The sequence below is a fragment of the Magnolia sinica genome, chromosome 6, assembly GCF_029962835.1.
Source record: "Magnolia sinica isolate HGM2019 chromosome 6, MsV1, whole genome shotgun sequence".
NCBI classification, from domain to species: Eukaryota; Viridiplantae; Streptophyta; class Magnoliopsida; order Magnoliales; family Magnoliaceae; genus Magnolia; species Magnolia sinica.
In genome coordinates this window covers 99,837,710-99,856,503 of record NC_080578.1, presented here as the reverse complement: position 1 = coordinate 99,856,503, position 18,794 = coordinate 99,837,710, and the positions used below count along the sequence as shown (strand labels likewise).

Genomic DNA, 18,794 nt, shown 5'->3' with positions numbered 1-18,794 from the left:
CCATCATTGTACTAGAGTAAGTTTTTCCTTTACATGACTTGTCTGGCCAGCCCAGCCTGGTTTCCTAGACCAAGCTTTGGCTACTCAGCCTTTGTCCACCTTATCTTAGTGGCAACGCAATGTAGAGTAGGTCGTGAACAATTTCATAGCCAAGATGGACTAGAAAAGGCCCGACCAAGATGAACCACAACTACTAGAGAGATAGAAGATGGAGAGGGTAGCAGTGGGATCTCTACTGTATGGCCCACCTTGATGTATGTTCCTTACATCCACGCGCATTATCCCTTTAAATCTTAGGTGTACCACACTATTGGAAAAAGTAGTGATTGCATCCCCACCATTGGGGCCACCGAAATGTTTATTTGCAATCCAACCTTTTGATAAGTTCCCAAAAGCCTGGATAAATGGCCTACACAAATATTAGCTTGATCTACACCCTGATCCATAGCTCAAGTGGTAGACTGAGTGAAAGATACCTCGCTTCAACACTTGAGGTCTTGGCATCGATCCCTAGTGGGGGTGGCTAACAGTGAAGTGTCAACTAACAGTGGGGTGTACTAACAAGCTAACAAATATATATATATATATATATATATATATATATATATATATATATATATATATCTATATATATATATATATATATATATATATATCAGCTTGATCCACAATTTTTGTGGCCAACGAGAAGTTTTTGATTGTCAGTTACCACAAGTTTCCTGTAGTATGGTACAACTGATATTTGGATCTTCTTCATTTTTTGAATCATGCCCTAAAATGAGCTGTCAAAATGGTTGGACGGAGTGAATGTAAGGAACATACATCAAGGTGGGCCCCATAGTAACGGGTGTCACCAACCTCGGTGGATATAGGATCCACCAACATTGACGCGTGCCCGACCGAGAAGACGAGAGAGGGACTCACTCTCTCTTGGAACATGTATGATTTTTAACATGGATAAATTTTAAAAATTTAAAATATGAATAAAAGGACGTATGCAACACGGGAATTAACATCAAGTGTCTAAATCACTAATGACTTAAAAAATATAAGCGATGTAAGAAGAGGTTGAAAAGGAGTAAACGATTATTGATTTATAAATCAAACTGAAAGCGGCTTTTAGAAAGAAATAATCTTAAAAAGACAAGGAAATGCATTATTTAGAGGAGCAGCAAAATTATTCAACAAGGCGGCCAGATTAGAGTATAGAGGTGGCAAAATTAGTCTAATTGTCCTCCAATCGAATGAAATTGTTCACATACATCACATGCATCGCCCTCTTCCTCCAACATGTCATTTCTATTGAACATCCAATCCGTTAAAAAAGTGGGCCTCAACAAAAAGAAAACTAGAATAAGTATAATATACTCATTAGGTGTGATTCACTGTCAAACTTGATAGGAAGCAAAAACTACTATTCATTTTGTGGTTGTAGCCCGCTTAATGAGCAGATTGGTCCAATTTGATTATGGTCTAGCCCACCTTTTGAACGGCTTGGATGGTCCACACAAATTGATATATTGGCAGGAAACAAATCATTGTATAGAGAATTCACGAAGGAGTATTTGCATGTGAACATTTATCAACTAGGAAACCATTTGATCAAATGGGCAAGTGAGGCCCACCGTGATATTCTAAGTGACAAACGACATGCAAATCATGTGAACCACTTATTCTTCTCATGTGTGCCCCACAATCAGGCTGATTTATAAAAACAATAAAAAAATGAAAAACTCGGGTAGACTACACCACAGGTTAAAGTTGGGATGGGGAGCCTTCCAATTTTCATTTGGGCCCCCATGCATCTAATCCCTTTAGGATGAATGGACAAATAAAATATCAGCTCATTCCTAAATTCAAGTGGGCCACAAAACATAATTTTAGAGGTTTCAGGTACGATTTCGTAATATGAGGACCACTGGGTCCTTGCTCATACTCCGGTGGTACACTCTCAGGAGTTTCAACACCTGGTTGAGGGTTCGATTACCCATAGGTGGTGAAATCCCACTACGGCGTGAGTGTGTGGTGGTGTGTGTGCGTGTGTAAAAAAAAAAAAAAATAATAATAATAATAAAATGAGGCCCACCTGAGTTTTTGATCAACCTGCGCTTGGGAAGCCAACAAGAATAGGAGGGGCCACATGAAGGATTGATTAGATGTGGCTGAGACATCACAGTGAGCCCAACAAGTAGATTCATGTGTGGGTATTGTAAAAATGTTCATTTTCTAAGTGGAGCCCTCTCATTCGACATCGATTAATAAGATACAGATATAAATGGTAGTAGTGATACATTAATACATTCCCATTTCACATAGGATACCATTTTCTAAGTGGTAGCAAACTCACAATAGCTTCTCCATCCCAGCTGAATTAATATGATAGAGAAATCAGGTAGAGTGGGACCGTAGGTCCCTCCACATCCCCCGATGTTACTGTGTATGTGAATTCCGAACCATTCATCTGATGGACCCCAAATATCAAACCAATCCAACCATCAGGTGGGCCACACGTGCATACCAAAGATGGTTGAATCAAACAGGACCAGGTCATTTCTGCTAAACATACATAGTGGGGCCCACATGATGGAAGGATCAATCTAGACTAATCATCTCAGCCAACCAATGAAGAGAGAAGACATCTCAGGCAACCAATGAAGAGAGAGAGAGAGAGAGAGAGAGAGAGAGAGAGAGAGAGATTAATTCAATGCCACTAGAAATTCTATATATTCAGGTACGCTTGCTTGGTTTGAGAGAGAGAGAGAGAGAGAGAGAGAGAGAGAGAGCTGGTCACTGAATGAGTGGAAGAAAGTGTGTTTTTGAGTGACTGAGTCACTGAGGAGAGAGAGATGGGTAGTACTACTCCACATGCCACTGCCACAGACCAGCCCCAATTCGCATCCACGTCGTTGCATGGCCGGGTAGCCATCGTGACAGGTGGAACAGGTGGCATCGGCAGCGCCGTCGTCCTCCACCTCGCTTCCCTCGGTGCCAACGTGGTCATCGCCTACATCGGCGATCACAAAGTAGCTGATGATCTAGTGTCCAAGATCTCCAATTCATCCTACCCACGTGCCATCGCAGTTGAAGCCGACGTCTCCGATCCAGCCCAAGTAAAGAACCTGTTCGACCAGGCCGAATCCACATTCAGCAAAATTCACATCCTCATCACCACCGCCGCAGTCTGTGACTGCTCCTACCCGTCTCTGGCCAACACCTCCGTCGAGGTCTTCGATTGGACCTTCAGCGTAAATTGCAAGGGAACATTCATATGTTGCCGGGAAGCGGCCAACCGTCTTGTGAAGGGCGGCGGTGGACGGATAATAACATTCTCATCATCAGGGGTTGTATCGTTGCGGCCTGGCTACTCAGTCTACGCTGCCTCAAAGGCCGCGATCGAGACGATGACGAAGATATTAGCCAGGGAGCTCAAAGGGACCATGATCACAGCCAACAGCATAGCCCCAGGGGCTACAATGACACCCATGTTCTATGGCGGCAAGTCGGAGGAGGTCGTGGAGATGATCGTCGGCGAAAGCCCAATGCTGCGGCTCGGTGCACCAGAGGACATTGCACCCATGGTGGGGTTCTTGGCTGGTGATGCAGGTGAATGGGTGAATGCCCAAGTCATTCGTGTCAATGGTGGCTACATATGAAATCTCCACACCTAAGAAAAAAAGACCTGGTTGAGTTGACTCAGTGAGTCAACTCGTTCTACTTTCAAGTCGAATCACTGAGTTTTAGAGTTATATGTGTGTTGCATGGGTTGAATAGCTTTATAATACAATTGAGATTCGTATTTTGTCATTTCATGAATGGTTTTATGATTGGTTGTTGAATAGGCAAATCTTATCCTCCTATCTTATCATGTCGGGGCCACTGTCATTATGAGTCACATCTAGTGATTCTTTAGAGATTTTTCTTATGTACGCCGCACTTTTAAGCCAAGTACTTTATGAAGCTCTTCCAAACTTACCTTTCCATACTACTCTCCTGTTGTACGAATACATATTTACTGAACCAAAATGCTCTTACTTTATCAGAAATGTAATTTTTAAAAGTTATTGTTTCCTATTATTACGGATTATAACCATAGCTATTGAAATTAACCATGAAGTGAATGAAATTCGCCATAATGTGAATGAAATTGACCGCAAAGTGAGTGAAATTGACCGTGAACTGATTGAAGTTGACCGCGAAATGAATGTAGTGAATGAAATTCACTGCAAAGTGAATGAAATTGGCCGCGAAGTGAATGAAATATATTCACCACAAAGTGAATGAAGAGAATGAAATAGACCGCGAAGTGACCGAAATTCATGTTGAAATGAGTGAAATTCACCGCGAAATGAATGAAATTGATAACAAACTAATTAAAATTGACAACAAAGTGGATGAAATTGACTGCAAAGTGAATGAAGTGAATGAAATTGACTATAAAGTTAATAAAATTCATCGCGAATTGAATGAAGTAAATAAAATTGATCGCGGAGTGAATGAAACGGACCTTGAAGTGAATGAAATTGACCGCAAACTGATTGAAATTGACCGCAAAGTGAACGAAATGGACCACGAAGTGAATGAAATTGGTCACGAACTGATTGAAATTGACCGTGAAGTGAATGAAATTGATCGTGAAGTGATTGAAATTCACCGTAAAGTGAATGAAATTCACCGCGAAGTGAATGAAATTCATAGCGAACTGATTAAAATTAACCGCGAAGTGAATGAAATTCACTACGAAGTAAATGAAGAAAATGAAATTGACCGCGAAGTGAGTGAAATTTATGTTGGAGTGAGTGAAATTCACAATAAAGTGAATAAAACTGACTGCAAACTGATTGAAATTGACTGCGAACTGAATGAAATTCACCGCAAAGTGAATGAAATTGACCGTGAAGTGAATGAAATTCACCGCGAACTGATTGAAATTGACTATAAAGTTAAAGAAATGGATTTTTGACCATCTACCTGATGGAATCTTAGAAAATAACTAGGATGGTTGGCTAAAGTAGCTTCTCCTACCCCAAAATCATATATGGTACATAAGTAACTCATTCTGCTTTAAGAGATATGCCTGTTAAATGAATAAAAAGAGAGAGATATTTTTATATGCTTATATATACATATTTACATAATATTTACATAAATATGTATTAGAGAAAAATGTAGGGGAAAAAAAATTCTCCTTGTAAAAAAAAAAAAAAAAGAAACTGCACCGACTGCCGTCAGATCGGCGGTAGTATTGCCCGCATATAAAAGGAAGTGAATTGCCTGGTGCAAGTTCCGTGGGTCTTATCATGAGGTATGTGTTATATCCAAACCGCCCATCCATTAGTTGATCGAGAACTCACTCATGAAGTTGTCGGCCAATTTCCGTAAGTTCTTGGTCAACACGATGTCAATTTGAAGCAGTTATTGGTCAATTTTATATAGTTCTTTATCAAGATATTAATTTCAAGTAGTCCTCGATTAATTTCACTTAGGCAATGGTCAATTTAACTTAATTCACAGTTAATTTAACTCTGTTTGGTGAAGTTCACTCACTTCACTGTGAATTTCACTCACTTCGCGGTTAAGTTCACTCACTTCGCAGTCAAGTTCATTTACTTCACGGTGAATTTCATTCACTTCGCGGTCAAGTTCACTCACTTCGCGGTGAATTTCATTCACTTCGCGATGAAGTTCACTCACTTTGTGGTGAATTTTATTCACTTTACGATGAAGTTCACTCACTTCACGGTGAATTTCAATCACTTCGTAAGAATGTTGATGAACCTTAATGAGTTACATGAATGTTGATATTTCGTAGCCAGAATCCTTCCCCTTACCTTTGTGTAATCTATCCTACCCTGATAAGGCCGATGAAGGCCAGTGATGGAAAGCATCACCCTATAGCGGAACTCATCGCCAATTTCAACCCCTTCCTTGATAAGCTTACTAGCAGTTGGGTTGATTCGCCTAATGGCCTTTCCTTGTCCCCTCTTTGCTTCCCTTGTCATTGTGAATTTAATGAAATTCACTGTGAAGTGAGTGAAATTGACCACGAAGTGAATGGAGTAAATGAAATTGACCGCGAACTGATTGAAATTGACCACGAAGTAAATGAAATTCATCGTGAACTGATTGAAATTGACCACAAAGTAAATGAAATTGACTACGAAGTGAGTGAAATTCACCGCGAAGTGAATGAAGTGAATAAAATTGACCGCGAACTGATTGAAATTGACCGCGAAGTGAATGAAATTCACCGTGAACTAACTGAAATTCACTGCGAAGTCAATGAAATTCACCATGAAGTGAATGAAATTAACCGCAAAGTGAATAAAGTGAATGAAATTTACCGCGAACTGATTGAAATCGACCGCAAAGTGAATAAAATTGACCGCAAAGTGAATGAAATTCATCCCGAACTAATTAAAATTAACCGCGAAGTGGATGAAATTCACTGCAAACTGATTGAAATTGACTACGAAGTAAATAAAATTCACCGCGAAATGAATGAAATTGACCACGAAGTAAATAAAATTCACCACGAAGTGAATAAAGTAAATAAAATTGGCTGTAAAGTAAGTGAAATTTACCGCGAAGGTTAATAAAACTCCTAAATAAGAGTCAAATTACCTATTATATTAATAGAACAATGTTGCATGCCCTTTTGGTAATAAGTATTTGGGATGAAAAACTCCTAAATAAGAGTCAAATTACCTATTATGTTAATAGAAAATATAGTAGATAGAATTACCGATATATTTTCAAACAAGGTGAAAAGATAATAATTACTTATTTACCAAGATTTTCATACCTTAAAAGAAAATCTCAATGATGTAACATCTTAATCATTCTTTGGTGATAGATGGATGGTTTTAAAATGATGAAGGATCGAGATTTAACAAACAAGTCTTCACAGTCCATTGGTCAATTGTGTCCATCCATGTTGACAGATCATTTTAGAGGATGAGCCCAAAAAAGAGGCAAATAGAAGGGTTAAGTGGACCATATCACAGGAAGCAGTGGTGACAATGAGGCCCACCGTCGAAATCTTATTAGGGCCGGCTGTGATGTTCATTTCGTATCTAACCTGTTCATAAGGTCACATGGACCTAGATGAGGGGAAAATATAAATATTAGCTTGATCCAGATCTTCTATGCCCCCACCACTGCTTCTTGTGGTGTGGTTCATTTAAGCCTTCAATTTAACTCTTTTTTGGGCTCATGCTTTAAGATCATCGGTCAAAGTGGATGGACGGCATGGATAAAATCCATAAATCACGGTTGGCCTCACAAAGTCCCTATCAGGACCGTCGGTCTCTAGCTACGTCCTGGTGGGGATAGTACCCAATCGGTGTCTGCTCCACGGGCTAAGCTAGTACGCCCAGCTGGGCCCAAAGGTAGGTTTTGAACTGTGCATCTACTCCAAATCCTACTCACAGAACGTTTGTATAAGATCCAGGCCATTCCTCAGGTGAAATTATGCCCTGGCGCAAAAATAAGCTAAGCGATCCATCAGGTGGACCACACTTGTAAAAGATGAATGTTTATTTGTCATTCAACCTGTCCATGAGGTCACGTGGATCTGGATGAATGGAAGAAACAAATATTAGATTGGTCCAAACCTTTAACATGACATCGCCAAGCTCTGTGGACCCCACCATGGTGTATATGTTTTATCCATACGGTCCATCCATTTGGAGAGGTCGTTTTATGGCATGAGAAAAAGAATGAGATTGATATAAAGTTTAAATGGACCACACCATAGAAAAAATTGGCACCGATCAAAACTTCTTAAGGGACACGGAAGTTTCCAATCAAGCCGATATTTTTGTTTTCAATTCATATATATCTCTATGTTAACTTATGAATAGGTTGGATCTAAAAAATACTTCATGGTGGGCCTTATAAATATTTCAACGGTGGGTGTGACTGATCCCAAGGTTTTCTGTGGTGGGTCCACTTGTATTTTACATCTATCTTATTCTTTTTCTCATGCCATAAAACGATCTCTACAAATGGTTGAGCGGTATGGATATAGCACATGAATAATGGTGGGGTCCACAGAGCTTGGTGACGTCACTTCAGTAGGGAATTGGCTACTGACCTTGTCAGTACATAATCCGCGTCCGGTTATGCCCCGGGCGTGAAAGTAGTGGAAGCGGATTGGCTGGTGTACCGCACACCAGCTAAATAACTGATGTATTGCCCTCAGCAAGTTCTGTGGGTCTTATCATAAGGTATTTGTTACATCCAAACCGTCCACCCATTTTTCTAGCTTGTATTAAGGCTTGAGAAAAAAAAATAAGACAGATCTAATTATCAAGTGACCACACTGTAAAAAGTAGTGTGGATTGAATGTCTACCATTGAAACCCTTTAGGGGTCACAGAAGTTTTGGATCAACATGAAATTTGTTCTTCCTCTTCATCCAGGTCTTTTTGACCTTATGAATAGATTGGATGGAAAATGAACGTTATGGTAGGTCCTACGAAATTTTTAACGGTGAAAATCAATATCCCCGCAACTATTTGTGGTGTGGTCCAGTTGATCTATGGATATGATTTTTATTTTTTTTTGATAATGCTCTAAAATGATCTCGAAATACGAATGAACCATGTGGATATAATAAATACATAACTGTGGGACCCATGTAACTTTGATATCTCTTGAACCGTTAATACAAGTCGGAGTTGGAGGAGCGTCAGCGGTCGTCTTCGGACGTTCTAGGAGGGGCCCACCGCGAAGTTCTTGAGAAATCTAACCTGTCCATCCGTTTTGTGAGATAATTTTAGGAGTTGAGACCAAAATTTAGCAGTATCCAAGACTCAAATGGGTCTCACTAAAGGAAAATGTAGGTAGGGAAGTTCCTACCGTTGAAACCTCCCTGAGGTCAACAGTTATGTTTAAATGCAATCCATACCGTTCATAACGTCATTACTAAGGGTATGAACTGAAAAAATAAATATTACCCTAATTCAAAACTTCTGTGGCCCCATGAATATTTTAACTGTGGGAGTTCAATTCTCACTTTTTCGGCCCACTTGGGTATTGAATCCTGCTTATTTTTTATCTATCATGCTAAGATGAACTCAAAAAACGGATGGACGGGATGGATTTCTCACAGACTTCACGGTGGCCCCATGACAAGGTTATTTTGGTCCGGTGAAAATTCACCCGTACAGCAGGGGCCTAGTTTGGTATAGTAAGTTAGAACACGCCTAATAAGGTTGCTGGTTTAGAAGGGGGATGTACAATAGGAAAAAACTCGATTTTTAAATAAGGTGGGTCCCTTCAAGTACTAACCTTGTATTCCTAAAATCAGACCGTTAAGAGCACAGGTGGGTCACACCCTATGTGAGAATGCTATAAATGCAGAGGAATAATTCACCTTTTGGTGATTCCTAGCATTTACAGAGAAACCTGATTCTATAAATCACTACGAACATCATTGCAGGGAACTCAAAACCCAGAAGTCTGAAATCAAAGCAATCCTATCCATCCCTTGTAAGATTATTACACAGTTTTGTTTTTTTTTTTTTTTTTTTTTTTTTTTTTAATATTTGTTGGCGTGTGAAAAAGAGAGGAGCATTAATCTAGATCCTCTTCTTACCACACCTACTGTATATGGAAGACAGCTTATCAAAAAATGCTTGAAGTATCTAAAGCAAGGTCTAAGTGTAGCAAAAAGTAAAACCCAAAGGGCCTATTTGTATTAATGATTAAGTGGTACTGTGTTAGAAATAGCTAATCATTATTATTATTATTATTATTATGGTAGTTGGAAGTAAAGTTGAATGGTATACCACTCTCCCAATGTTACTTTCCACTAAGGATATGCATGTGGATGTAATATCCACACCGTCCGCCTATTTTGCAATATCCTTTTAGGGCATGACTCCAAAATTGAAGAAGATCTGAAGCTCAAGTGGACCGCATCTACGAAGAAGATCTGAAGCTCAAGTGGACCGCACCACATATCAGTGAGGACAATGACACCCACCATTGAAACCTTCTCAGACCTCATCGGGATGTTTGTTTTCATCCAACCTGTTCATAAGGTCAAACAAACTTGGATAAAGGGAAAACACAACTATCAGCTTGATCCAACACTTTTAATTGATCCTACGATGTTTTCAATGGCAAACGTTCGATCCCCAATGCTTTTGTGGTGTGGTCCATTTCTACTTTGGATCTGCTTCATTTTTTGTCTCATTACATAAAATGATCTCACAAGATGGATGGACGGTGTAGATATAACACATACATCATGGTAGGGCCTATAAAGCTATGCTATGTCTAGTAATTCCGAAGTATTACCATAATTTGACAGCTCGCTATATCCCATCAATGGAGGTGTAATAATGTGAGTTACACTATATTATTATATAGTCGAGGGATCCATCTTTTATCTTTTTTAGAAAATTCTAGCCAACCAAGATAGCTGAGCGAGAAGAGAAACAACATCTTATTTAGCTTAGTCCTTTTTTTTAATGGAATAATGTAATTAAATAATTTTATGTATTTGAAAATGTAGTAAAATTTTACTTCGGGTTGCTCTCATATATTGTTTACTATGTTAAATATCATGATTAAGGGAACACTAGCTATCATACCAACCATACCAAAAAAAAAAAAAAGTCCCATATGAAGTCCATTTTCAATGCATGACCTATGAAGTTAAATGGATTTAAAGTCAAAGCTTTGAGGTGGGGATTCAAAAAAAAAAAAAAAAAACACTCTTTTGATACTATTTGGATTCCTCTCGAATTTAAAATTCTCCGTTTCCTAGCTACCAAATGCCTGATAAAAAAAATAAAAATTTAATGAAAAAAAATTATAAAAATAAAAACCATGTCTGAAGGAATATATCTACTCACAATGCCAAAAAATAAAAATAAAAACCATCAAAATCATAAAATCCTTTTCAATCCAGAAACAATGATATCCCAACTTAGAACAGACAAACCGACCATCCAACAAGGCTCAGACGCCACAATAGTGTTATTAATTGGCATCACCCCCAAACGAAAATTTCCAGATGTAGACTCCTTTGAAACAAAACCTATCTGGCTTAATGTGGATTGGAATATCTACAAGATACATGCTCATGATCTCTGAATCCATAAATTCACCAACCGTCCTTCCAAAAATTACATTGCCCATATCCCACTAAACACTTCATCGCATAAAAGAAAATGCATTTAAGTCTGATAATAGTACAAAAATGCGAAATAAACAGGCATTCTTAAATATAATCTTTCACATACTTAGTTCTCATAAAAGAAACACACAAATATATATAGTGAGTAGATGTTGATCAAATACAAATACAGAAGAAGCAATTTTTCCTGAGAGCCTTGGCAAAGAAATCCACAAGTTGAGCTTAATATCCATTAATAAGGTGTGGCAATGACAGCTGATAGTTTTTGACGGTACGCAAAGATTTGTTAAGATTTGGCGTGAGACAAGTGAGAAATGTACTTCTTAAAATCTGTAAATAAGGCATGGCAATGATGCCTAATAGTTTTACACGGTCTGTCGAGATTTGTTAAGAGTTGGCACGAGATGAATTAGAAATATACTAATTTATTTTTAAAAAAAATTAAGACGACAATAAATTTTTATATGTTTTATTTGTTTATAAAAGATTCGATTAGTAGTAATACCAATAGCAGCTTGATTGTCACATAAAAGACCTATGGGCTCATTATACCATATAACTAAGTCCTTTAATAAAGTCTTGAGCTAATTCTCACATGGCTAAGGTCATGAAACCATATTCGGTTTCCATAGCTGATCTGAAAATAATATTTCTTGTTTTATTATTTGGCATGAAATGAACCTATTATCAAGTAATAAGCAATAGCCAGTGGTAGATTGTCAAGCATCTAAGGGCTCATTTGGATACCACCAAATAAGTTACTATTTTACCTACAGCAGTAAATAAGCAACTTGTTTGAGATAAGTAAATTTAGATTATGATCAATTATAAGTAGGTTTTTTATTTAAAATTACATAATCCTAAGATTTATCCGTAACAGCCGTTATGACCTTTACGACCCCATAACGCGTAATGGTTGCCACCGTTACTTTTACGTAACAGGCTTTACGGCACACCATGTCCACGGTGGGGCCATCAAGATGGACTCTTGTGCCTAAAAAAAGTAACATCTTCTGAGGCTGGGTACCTATATTTTCTCATGAGTGGAAGAATGTAACGAAATTAAAGAAGTATAAAACAATTGCAGATAGAGGTCGACCTTACCTTAGCTTATGGTAATGTTGAGCTTTTTCGGCCCCACCATGATTTTTTCGGGCATCTGAACCATACATCTGGTGAGTCCTGTCCTGTTGAACTGTCCAAAAATCAGCCGTATCTGGAACTCAAGTGGGGCCTGAGATTTGGAGTAGGTAGAAATTTGGTGGGACCCCTCATTCAGGAGGGACACACAATGGATGGGTCAGATGTTCAAACCACATGCCGTTGGGCCCCACAAACAATCAAGAAGGTATTAATTGGTGGGTGGGTATCCACTCTCAACTGTTTCTTTTCGTATAAACCACTTGAATCATATGGATCAAGCTGGATTTCCAGCTCTAGGCCTAAAATCGGTGACACATTTGATGCGTGGGTTGGACAACACACATCGTGGTGGGGCCCATAGAGCTCAATCTTACCGTAACTTAAATGCATGTAGACGGTGGTAAATAAGCAATTATGACATGTGCTTGCTGTTTGGTTAAAAGATGAATTTCACTTGGAAAAACAAGCAAAACTCAACCTTGTAATGGGTAGGCCCCACCATGATGTATATGTTATATCTGCGCGCCGGCCATTTTTCTTTTCAGATAATTTTAGGGCGAGAGCCCAAAGAAGAGGCAGATCCAAAGATCAAGTGGACAGCACCCCAGAAAACAACGGGGATTGAATGTCTACCTTTGAGTCCTTCTTGGGGGCTTCAAAAGTGTTGGATCTGCCTCATTTTTTTGGCTCATGATCTAGGAAAATGAATGGACGGCATGGATGAAACATGTATTATGGTGGGCCCATAGAGGTTACTGACACAATCAAGTCTCTGTCAGCATCAGCAAATACCAAGCAAACCCTAATTACTTTTTTCCAGTAATTTACATGCACTTACTGCTAACCAAACCAATATGCAAGTTGCAAAGATGCATGTCTGTGTATGTGTGTTGTATCAGATGATATAGATTGCTTGTGAAATGTTGTTGTTCCTTCCATCAAAAGCTTGATCGTCAACATGTTGATTTTCTCAGAGGCTTTACCAGTTGGCAGTAGAAGAGGCTCCTGAGCATGATTACATGTTGCCCCTATCTAAGGCTGAGGTAATTGAATTCCCATCATTATCCGATCCAACACTTTTTAACTTGAAATGACACACATTCGTGTCATGAAGGTGATTCGAGAAGGCAATGACATAGCTCTCGTGGGGCGGGGAGCTCTGCTTGCAGTGATGGAACAGGCATGTGCAGATGCTGCCAAGGTATGTAGTTTAAAACAGTGGCTGAGCTATGGGTTCTTCCACAGCTGACATTTTTCCAAGCATTACATCCCTTCACCTTATTCATGCTCCTTTGCTGACCTCCTTTCATTATCTGGTGCACTGAATTCGAATCTGACACATAGTTGAACAATTCATGAACGGTACCATTTATTTGATGGCTCCTACTATCCATTGGCCACTGTAGAAAAGTCTAGAGAATGATCAGATGATTTAAATCGTCCAATCAATGACCATCAATAGTAGAAAAGAATCCTGGCCTGTAGCACATAATGGGAAGTCGTCCACCATTGGAACAGGTAAGAACAAATTTGTAATTTGTGGATGGTGGTCTTTGAGTGGTGGGACTAACCTGATAATTGGTCTGTGTTTTCGACCATTGTGCCATGTGTTTGATTCAATTATTGTAAACTTAGGAATTTGGAGATGTTTTTCTGTATTGCTTCAACCCAAAGGTGGGTTTAAATAACCTCTGTGCAAAACTATACAAGGAAGCTCATTTAGAGCTTCTCTATACATAGTATATTACAACTAATGATAACCCATATATACAATATTCTCACAATCACAACATAACAGGTAAGGAAATTGGCAAGCTGAGCACATGTTTGATTTCCCTTTTAATAGAAGTCACTCAAACTAATCAATTAGCACAGTTATCCTTGTTTTAATATTGATGCTTGCTCAGAGTCTTAGCATAGCCCTCTGACATCTTTTCTAAAATCTTTACTGCATTTATATACAACTTGGTGCATGATCAAGGTATATGCGGTCGAGAACTGAAATCCTCGTAATTCTTTCAATCTCAAATAAAGATATTTTGGATATGCCTACATGAAAGACTCAACTAAATCCTTTTTGTGCTTCCTCTCATCCGGTTTTCTATCCTTCAATCCCAATCAATGTTCCCCTCCTTCCTGAAGCAATCTCTGGTATTTTTGGTACATGATCAAACCATCTCAGTGTGCTCTCCATTATTTTATCCCTTGTTGGGATTACTCTTTGGTTGCTTCAGATGACCTGATTATCAATTCTACACTTCATAGTTCCACATATCAATCTCAACACGCCTGCGGCCCATTTGGAAGCACCCTCTGAAGGGGCATTTGAGGCCTAAAAGACTAGAAGTTGTTTTGATCCAAACAGTACTTCATGTTGTGCATTTGGATGCACTTTGCAAACCCCCATCTCATCTCCTGGTAGACAAGATGGGTACTAAACCCCGACTCGTTTTTGCCGAGTCAAATGAAAAGGCAGACTTGAAACCCCCTTTCAGGGACGTGCCTACAAACAGCCCCTTGCTCATGTTTTCTCCTAACACCCCCTACCCATCGCTCTGTGGAGCGTAGCAGGTTGAATTTTTGTCTTATAAAACTTCATAGCATGCAACAATTGCACGATACTCCACACAACTCCAATTCTATTGGAACCAAGGTATTTAAAAATCGTTAACTAACATCCGTTAGTGGGAACTGTTATGCCTTATTGGGCCATAACGGCCATCATAGAAAAAATGGCCTGTAAGGCTGATACAGATTTTTTCCTTTTTTTCTTTTTTTAAAAAAAGAGCCGTAACTACCCTTTACGACCCATTTAGTAATATGGTAATGGCGGGTCGGTTACGGTCACTGTTACGGTTATTGAAGAAAACATCCTATCAATCTCTCCATCCTTTTGAATTCATATAACAAGGTAACAAATCACGAGGATCTCGAGTTTTGATCAGAGGCTTTAACTAAAGCCTTGCTGCTAACTATTCTAACTAAGCATTTCAAATACTCTCTTTTGGTTCCCAAGTAAAATAGGAGATCTAATCATCATCATCATCATCATCTAAGCCTTATCCTAACCAATTGGGGTTAGCTACACAATTCCTTTCCGTCATTCTACTTTCTCACTACAAGAAAAACAGAATTTACCGGCGGCCAAAACCGCCCCTAAAAGTCCCAAAAACCGCCGGTATAATAATTACCGGCGGTTAGCCACGTGCCACTTAAGGGGGGAGTTGCTGTATGTTTATTGTTAGGATTCATGATGAAAGTTTCACACTAGCTGCCAACGTGACACAACCCTCTTCCTTTATCCAGGCTTGAGATTGGCAATGAGATCATAAACCTCTGGCAGGTTCTATGTTATCTAATTTGTATTCATTGATGCACTAATGATGGTGAATTGGTAACTGTTTGGTAGAATTTGTTCCTTCTGGATCAATGTGGTATACTTATATTTGTATTTGACAACCTCTCTCTCTCTCTCTCTCTCTCTCTCTCTCTCTCTCTCTCTCTCTCTCTCTCTCTCTCTAACCTTTGGAAATGCTGATTTTCTCTCTCTCTCTCTCTCTAACCTTTGGAAATGCTGCTTTTTTTTCTTTGGATTTTGGGAAATTAATAGGATGGAATTTCGTGTGAACTTATAGATTTACGATTATCACCTTGGGACAAGGAAACAGTAGAATCCTCCGTCAAAAAGACTGGAAGGCTTCTTGTAAGTACCCTCCCTCCATCCCTCCCAACATGGCTAAGAAGTTTTTGTACTGTCTATTGGTAGGTTAGTCATGAAGCTCTTGTGACTGGAGGATCCCTCCCTCCCTCCCTTTCAACATGGCTGAGAAGTTTTTGTACTGCCAATTGGTAGGTTAGTCATGAAGCTCCCTTGACTGGAGGATTTGGTGCTGAGATTGCCGCTTCTATTGCCGAAGGTTGCTTCTTGAAGGTAAAGATTGCGTAACTATTTAATGTGTATTTTAAATTTGGACAAGACTACAATGATAGTTCATGACCACCATTGTTGAGTTGTGGCATCTCATTCTTTGTATACATGGCATGCATCCATGTCAATTGAGATAATTCAGCTTGCCCGTTGCGGATGGAGTACGTGCCAAAAATCATATTTCTCGAGTGGTCGTGATCATAACCATTCAATTGATGGCTAATCAAATGGACAATTAAAAATAAAACAGTCAGCATTTAAATTCAATAGTAAAATCAGATGGTTACAATGATTCAATTTGTGCGCATCCAAAGCCATGATCTGTCCAAAATGGGGCCCAAGATTTTGATGGTGTGAATATCAGTGTATGGCCAACACTAATTAGTTGGAATTGGGCCATGATGACTGCAGAGATCTTGGATGGAATCAAAGCAACTGTAAATTACTAGAGATCCAAGTAAATATCCCTCCCTACATTTAGTTGGTAATGGAGGTTGGTAAAATAATAATCTTGTGGCACCTTGCCCTTTCAATGTAAGCATTCCATCCTACTTAACATGAAAAGATTCTCTAAAGCTGGTGGCTCAGCTCTGTCATTCGACCTATCTCAATATTTACTTTTATTTTCGGGTTGGGGTCAAGGGCCAAACACTTATGTGTTATCAAGCATTTTATCTCCATGCATGCAATCCCAACTGTTCATCTGCTGGGCCTTACCGTGCATGGGGCATACCCAAGCATCCCACTTGTTAAGATTATCCCAGCCAACAATTGGAAGACTAATGATGACTAAATGTATATTGGAAAAAAGTGCAACAAAATGTCGACACTCAATGGGGAATTATCATACCAGCATTGTTATGGTTTTGAATATCGGTTAGTTGTGTCATAGTCATATCAATCATGGCCTTTATATAATATACGGATTGAACCACCATTATGATTCAAATAAAAAGGGATCGAAGGAAGCTCACATGGGTTGTGTTGGTGCTGATATAAGCAAGATATTTGGTATTAGTAACAGTCACCATCATTATCGATATGGAGGCGTAACAACTATTTGGACCCTCATACTGATTGTAAATCTTTTTTGCCTCAAAAATAAAATTAAAAAATTTAGAATAATATAAATATTTCAAATATGTATTTATTTTTATTTTTATTTTAAACATGTTTATGGTAGCATATAAGGGTCCACTTTTTTGTAAGTGTTGTATCTGTTTGTTTGGTGAATTTATGAATATAATTTTGTGCATATGATATCTAAACATCACAATCAAGAATTAAAACTAGAAATGGAAAAAAAAAAAAAAAAAAAAGAGGCAAAAATACTACTTTTTTCAAATTTTTTAAAACAAATGGCCTTTAAAGCTTTTATTCATCCAAATCAATTCAATCTAGGGTTTTAATCTTAAAAATTATAATAAGAGTAATCAAAATCTATCCGAGAATAATCTATGAAAGTTTTTGAAATAAGAAAATTGAAAAATAAGGAGAAAACTAGATTTAATTAGAAAATAAGCAGCCATTTTTCAGCTATTACGGGGATAATGGTTGTTATGTTCTGTAATGGCCATTACAGCACCCCTAGTGGATAATACAGGCCCAAAAAATCAACTGTCCCTTTTTATCTCTATATAGTGCAATGGTCATGGTCATTACTTATACGTATTGGTTTTTACAATCGTATGGTAACAAATACGGGACACTTTGCATAGAGATCACCTTCCTCTCTTTATTTTTATTTTTATTTTTTTCTTTTATAAATTTTCTCATTTTTTGTGCTCCATTTCAAACATGGAAGAAACAAACTCATTTTTAGAATAGATTTATTCCCACTGTGGCAACCAAAACACAAGTTTTTGAGATAGACACCAATATATTAAAGTGGAGTGGACCATTGTGGGAATAATCTAATGGAAGGTTGAACCATCAATTTTATTTATTTATTTATTTATCTTTTTTACTTTTTAACATAATGGGCCATCGGCCACCAAATCACGCTTGAGTTGTGTTTTGATTAGAACCTATTTAATTGACTTTCAGGAGGTCGGGCAAATAGATAAGATTCTTATCAAAGAATGGTCTGATACACTATTTAATGATGGCCAAAGGATAGATTCACGAATATTATATTTTCTAAATTTTATAAAAGTATAACTAAACAACAATTTCATCTAATGGTGATAATAGATTTTTGCAATGTTGCCCAAACACGATAGGATATCTTCTAAATGAATGGTATGGATCATCGCGATAGGATATCTTCTAAATGAACGGTATGGGTAGATGAATGGCCCAAAATCAGGCTGTACTGCTTACTACGTAATCTGTTTGGGAGAATCAAATGTGGCTGTCCACTGTTTTGTCCCTGTGCACCATAGGTATGGATTGAAATTTATCTAATCTAGGAGGCAGATCATCGCCACCTTCGTAGGGCCCACCATTTAAAAATGTAGTAATCGCACCACCGTACAAAAAGTGGGCCTGCGGATCAGATAAGTCCTGTGTAGCAACAAGGTGATTGGATTGCCTAGGTAAATCTAATTAATTGAGATGAACCATCAAGAAG

The 18,794-nt window shown here is 38.4% G+C and overlaps 2 protein-coding genes across 3 annotated transcripts in view; both read left to right on the top strand.

Annotated features, from left to right (window-relative positions):
* Positions 1-16,482, top strand: part of LOC131249257 (2-oxoisovalerate dehydrogenase subunit beta 1, mitochondrial) — a 57,435-nt gene extending 40,953 nt beyond the window's left edge. The window contains exons 8-11 of one of the 2 annotated variants that reach the window (XM_058249908.1): positions 13,269-13,337; positions 13,409-13,495; positions 15,905-15,997; positions 16,148-16,482. In XM_058249908.1, the coding sequence (XP_058105891.1) occupies positions 13,269-13,337; positions 13,409-13,495; positions 15,905-15,997; positions 16,148-16,240 (342 nt within the window). In that variant the 3' untranslated portion in view covers positions 16,241-16,482. The remainder of the gene's footprint in view (positions 1-13,268; positions 13,338-13,408; positions 13,496-15,904; positions 15,998-16,147) is intronic. The other variant, XM_058249907.1, reaches the window with a different exon arrangement.
* LOC131249259 (NADPH-dependent aldehyde reductase-like protein, chloroplastic) lies at positions 2,739-3,922 on the top strand. The gene has a single exon (XM_058249911.1). It carries the CDS (start codon positions 2,847-2,849, stop codon positions 3,651-3,653), a length of 807 nt encoding a protein of 268 aa, XP_058105894.1. The 5' UTR covers positions 2,739-2,846; the 3' UTR covers positions 3,654-3,922.
* Positions 16,483-18,794: the final 2,312 nt, after the last annotated feature.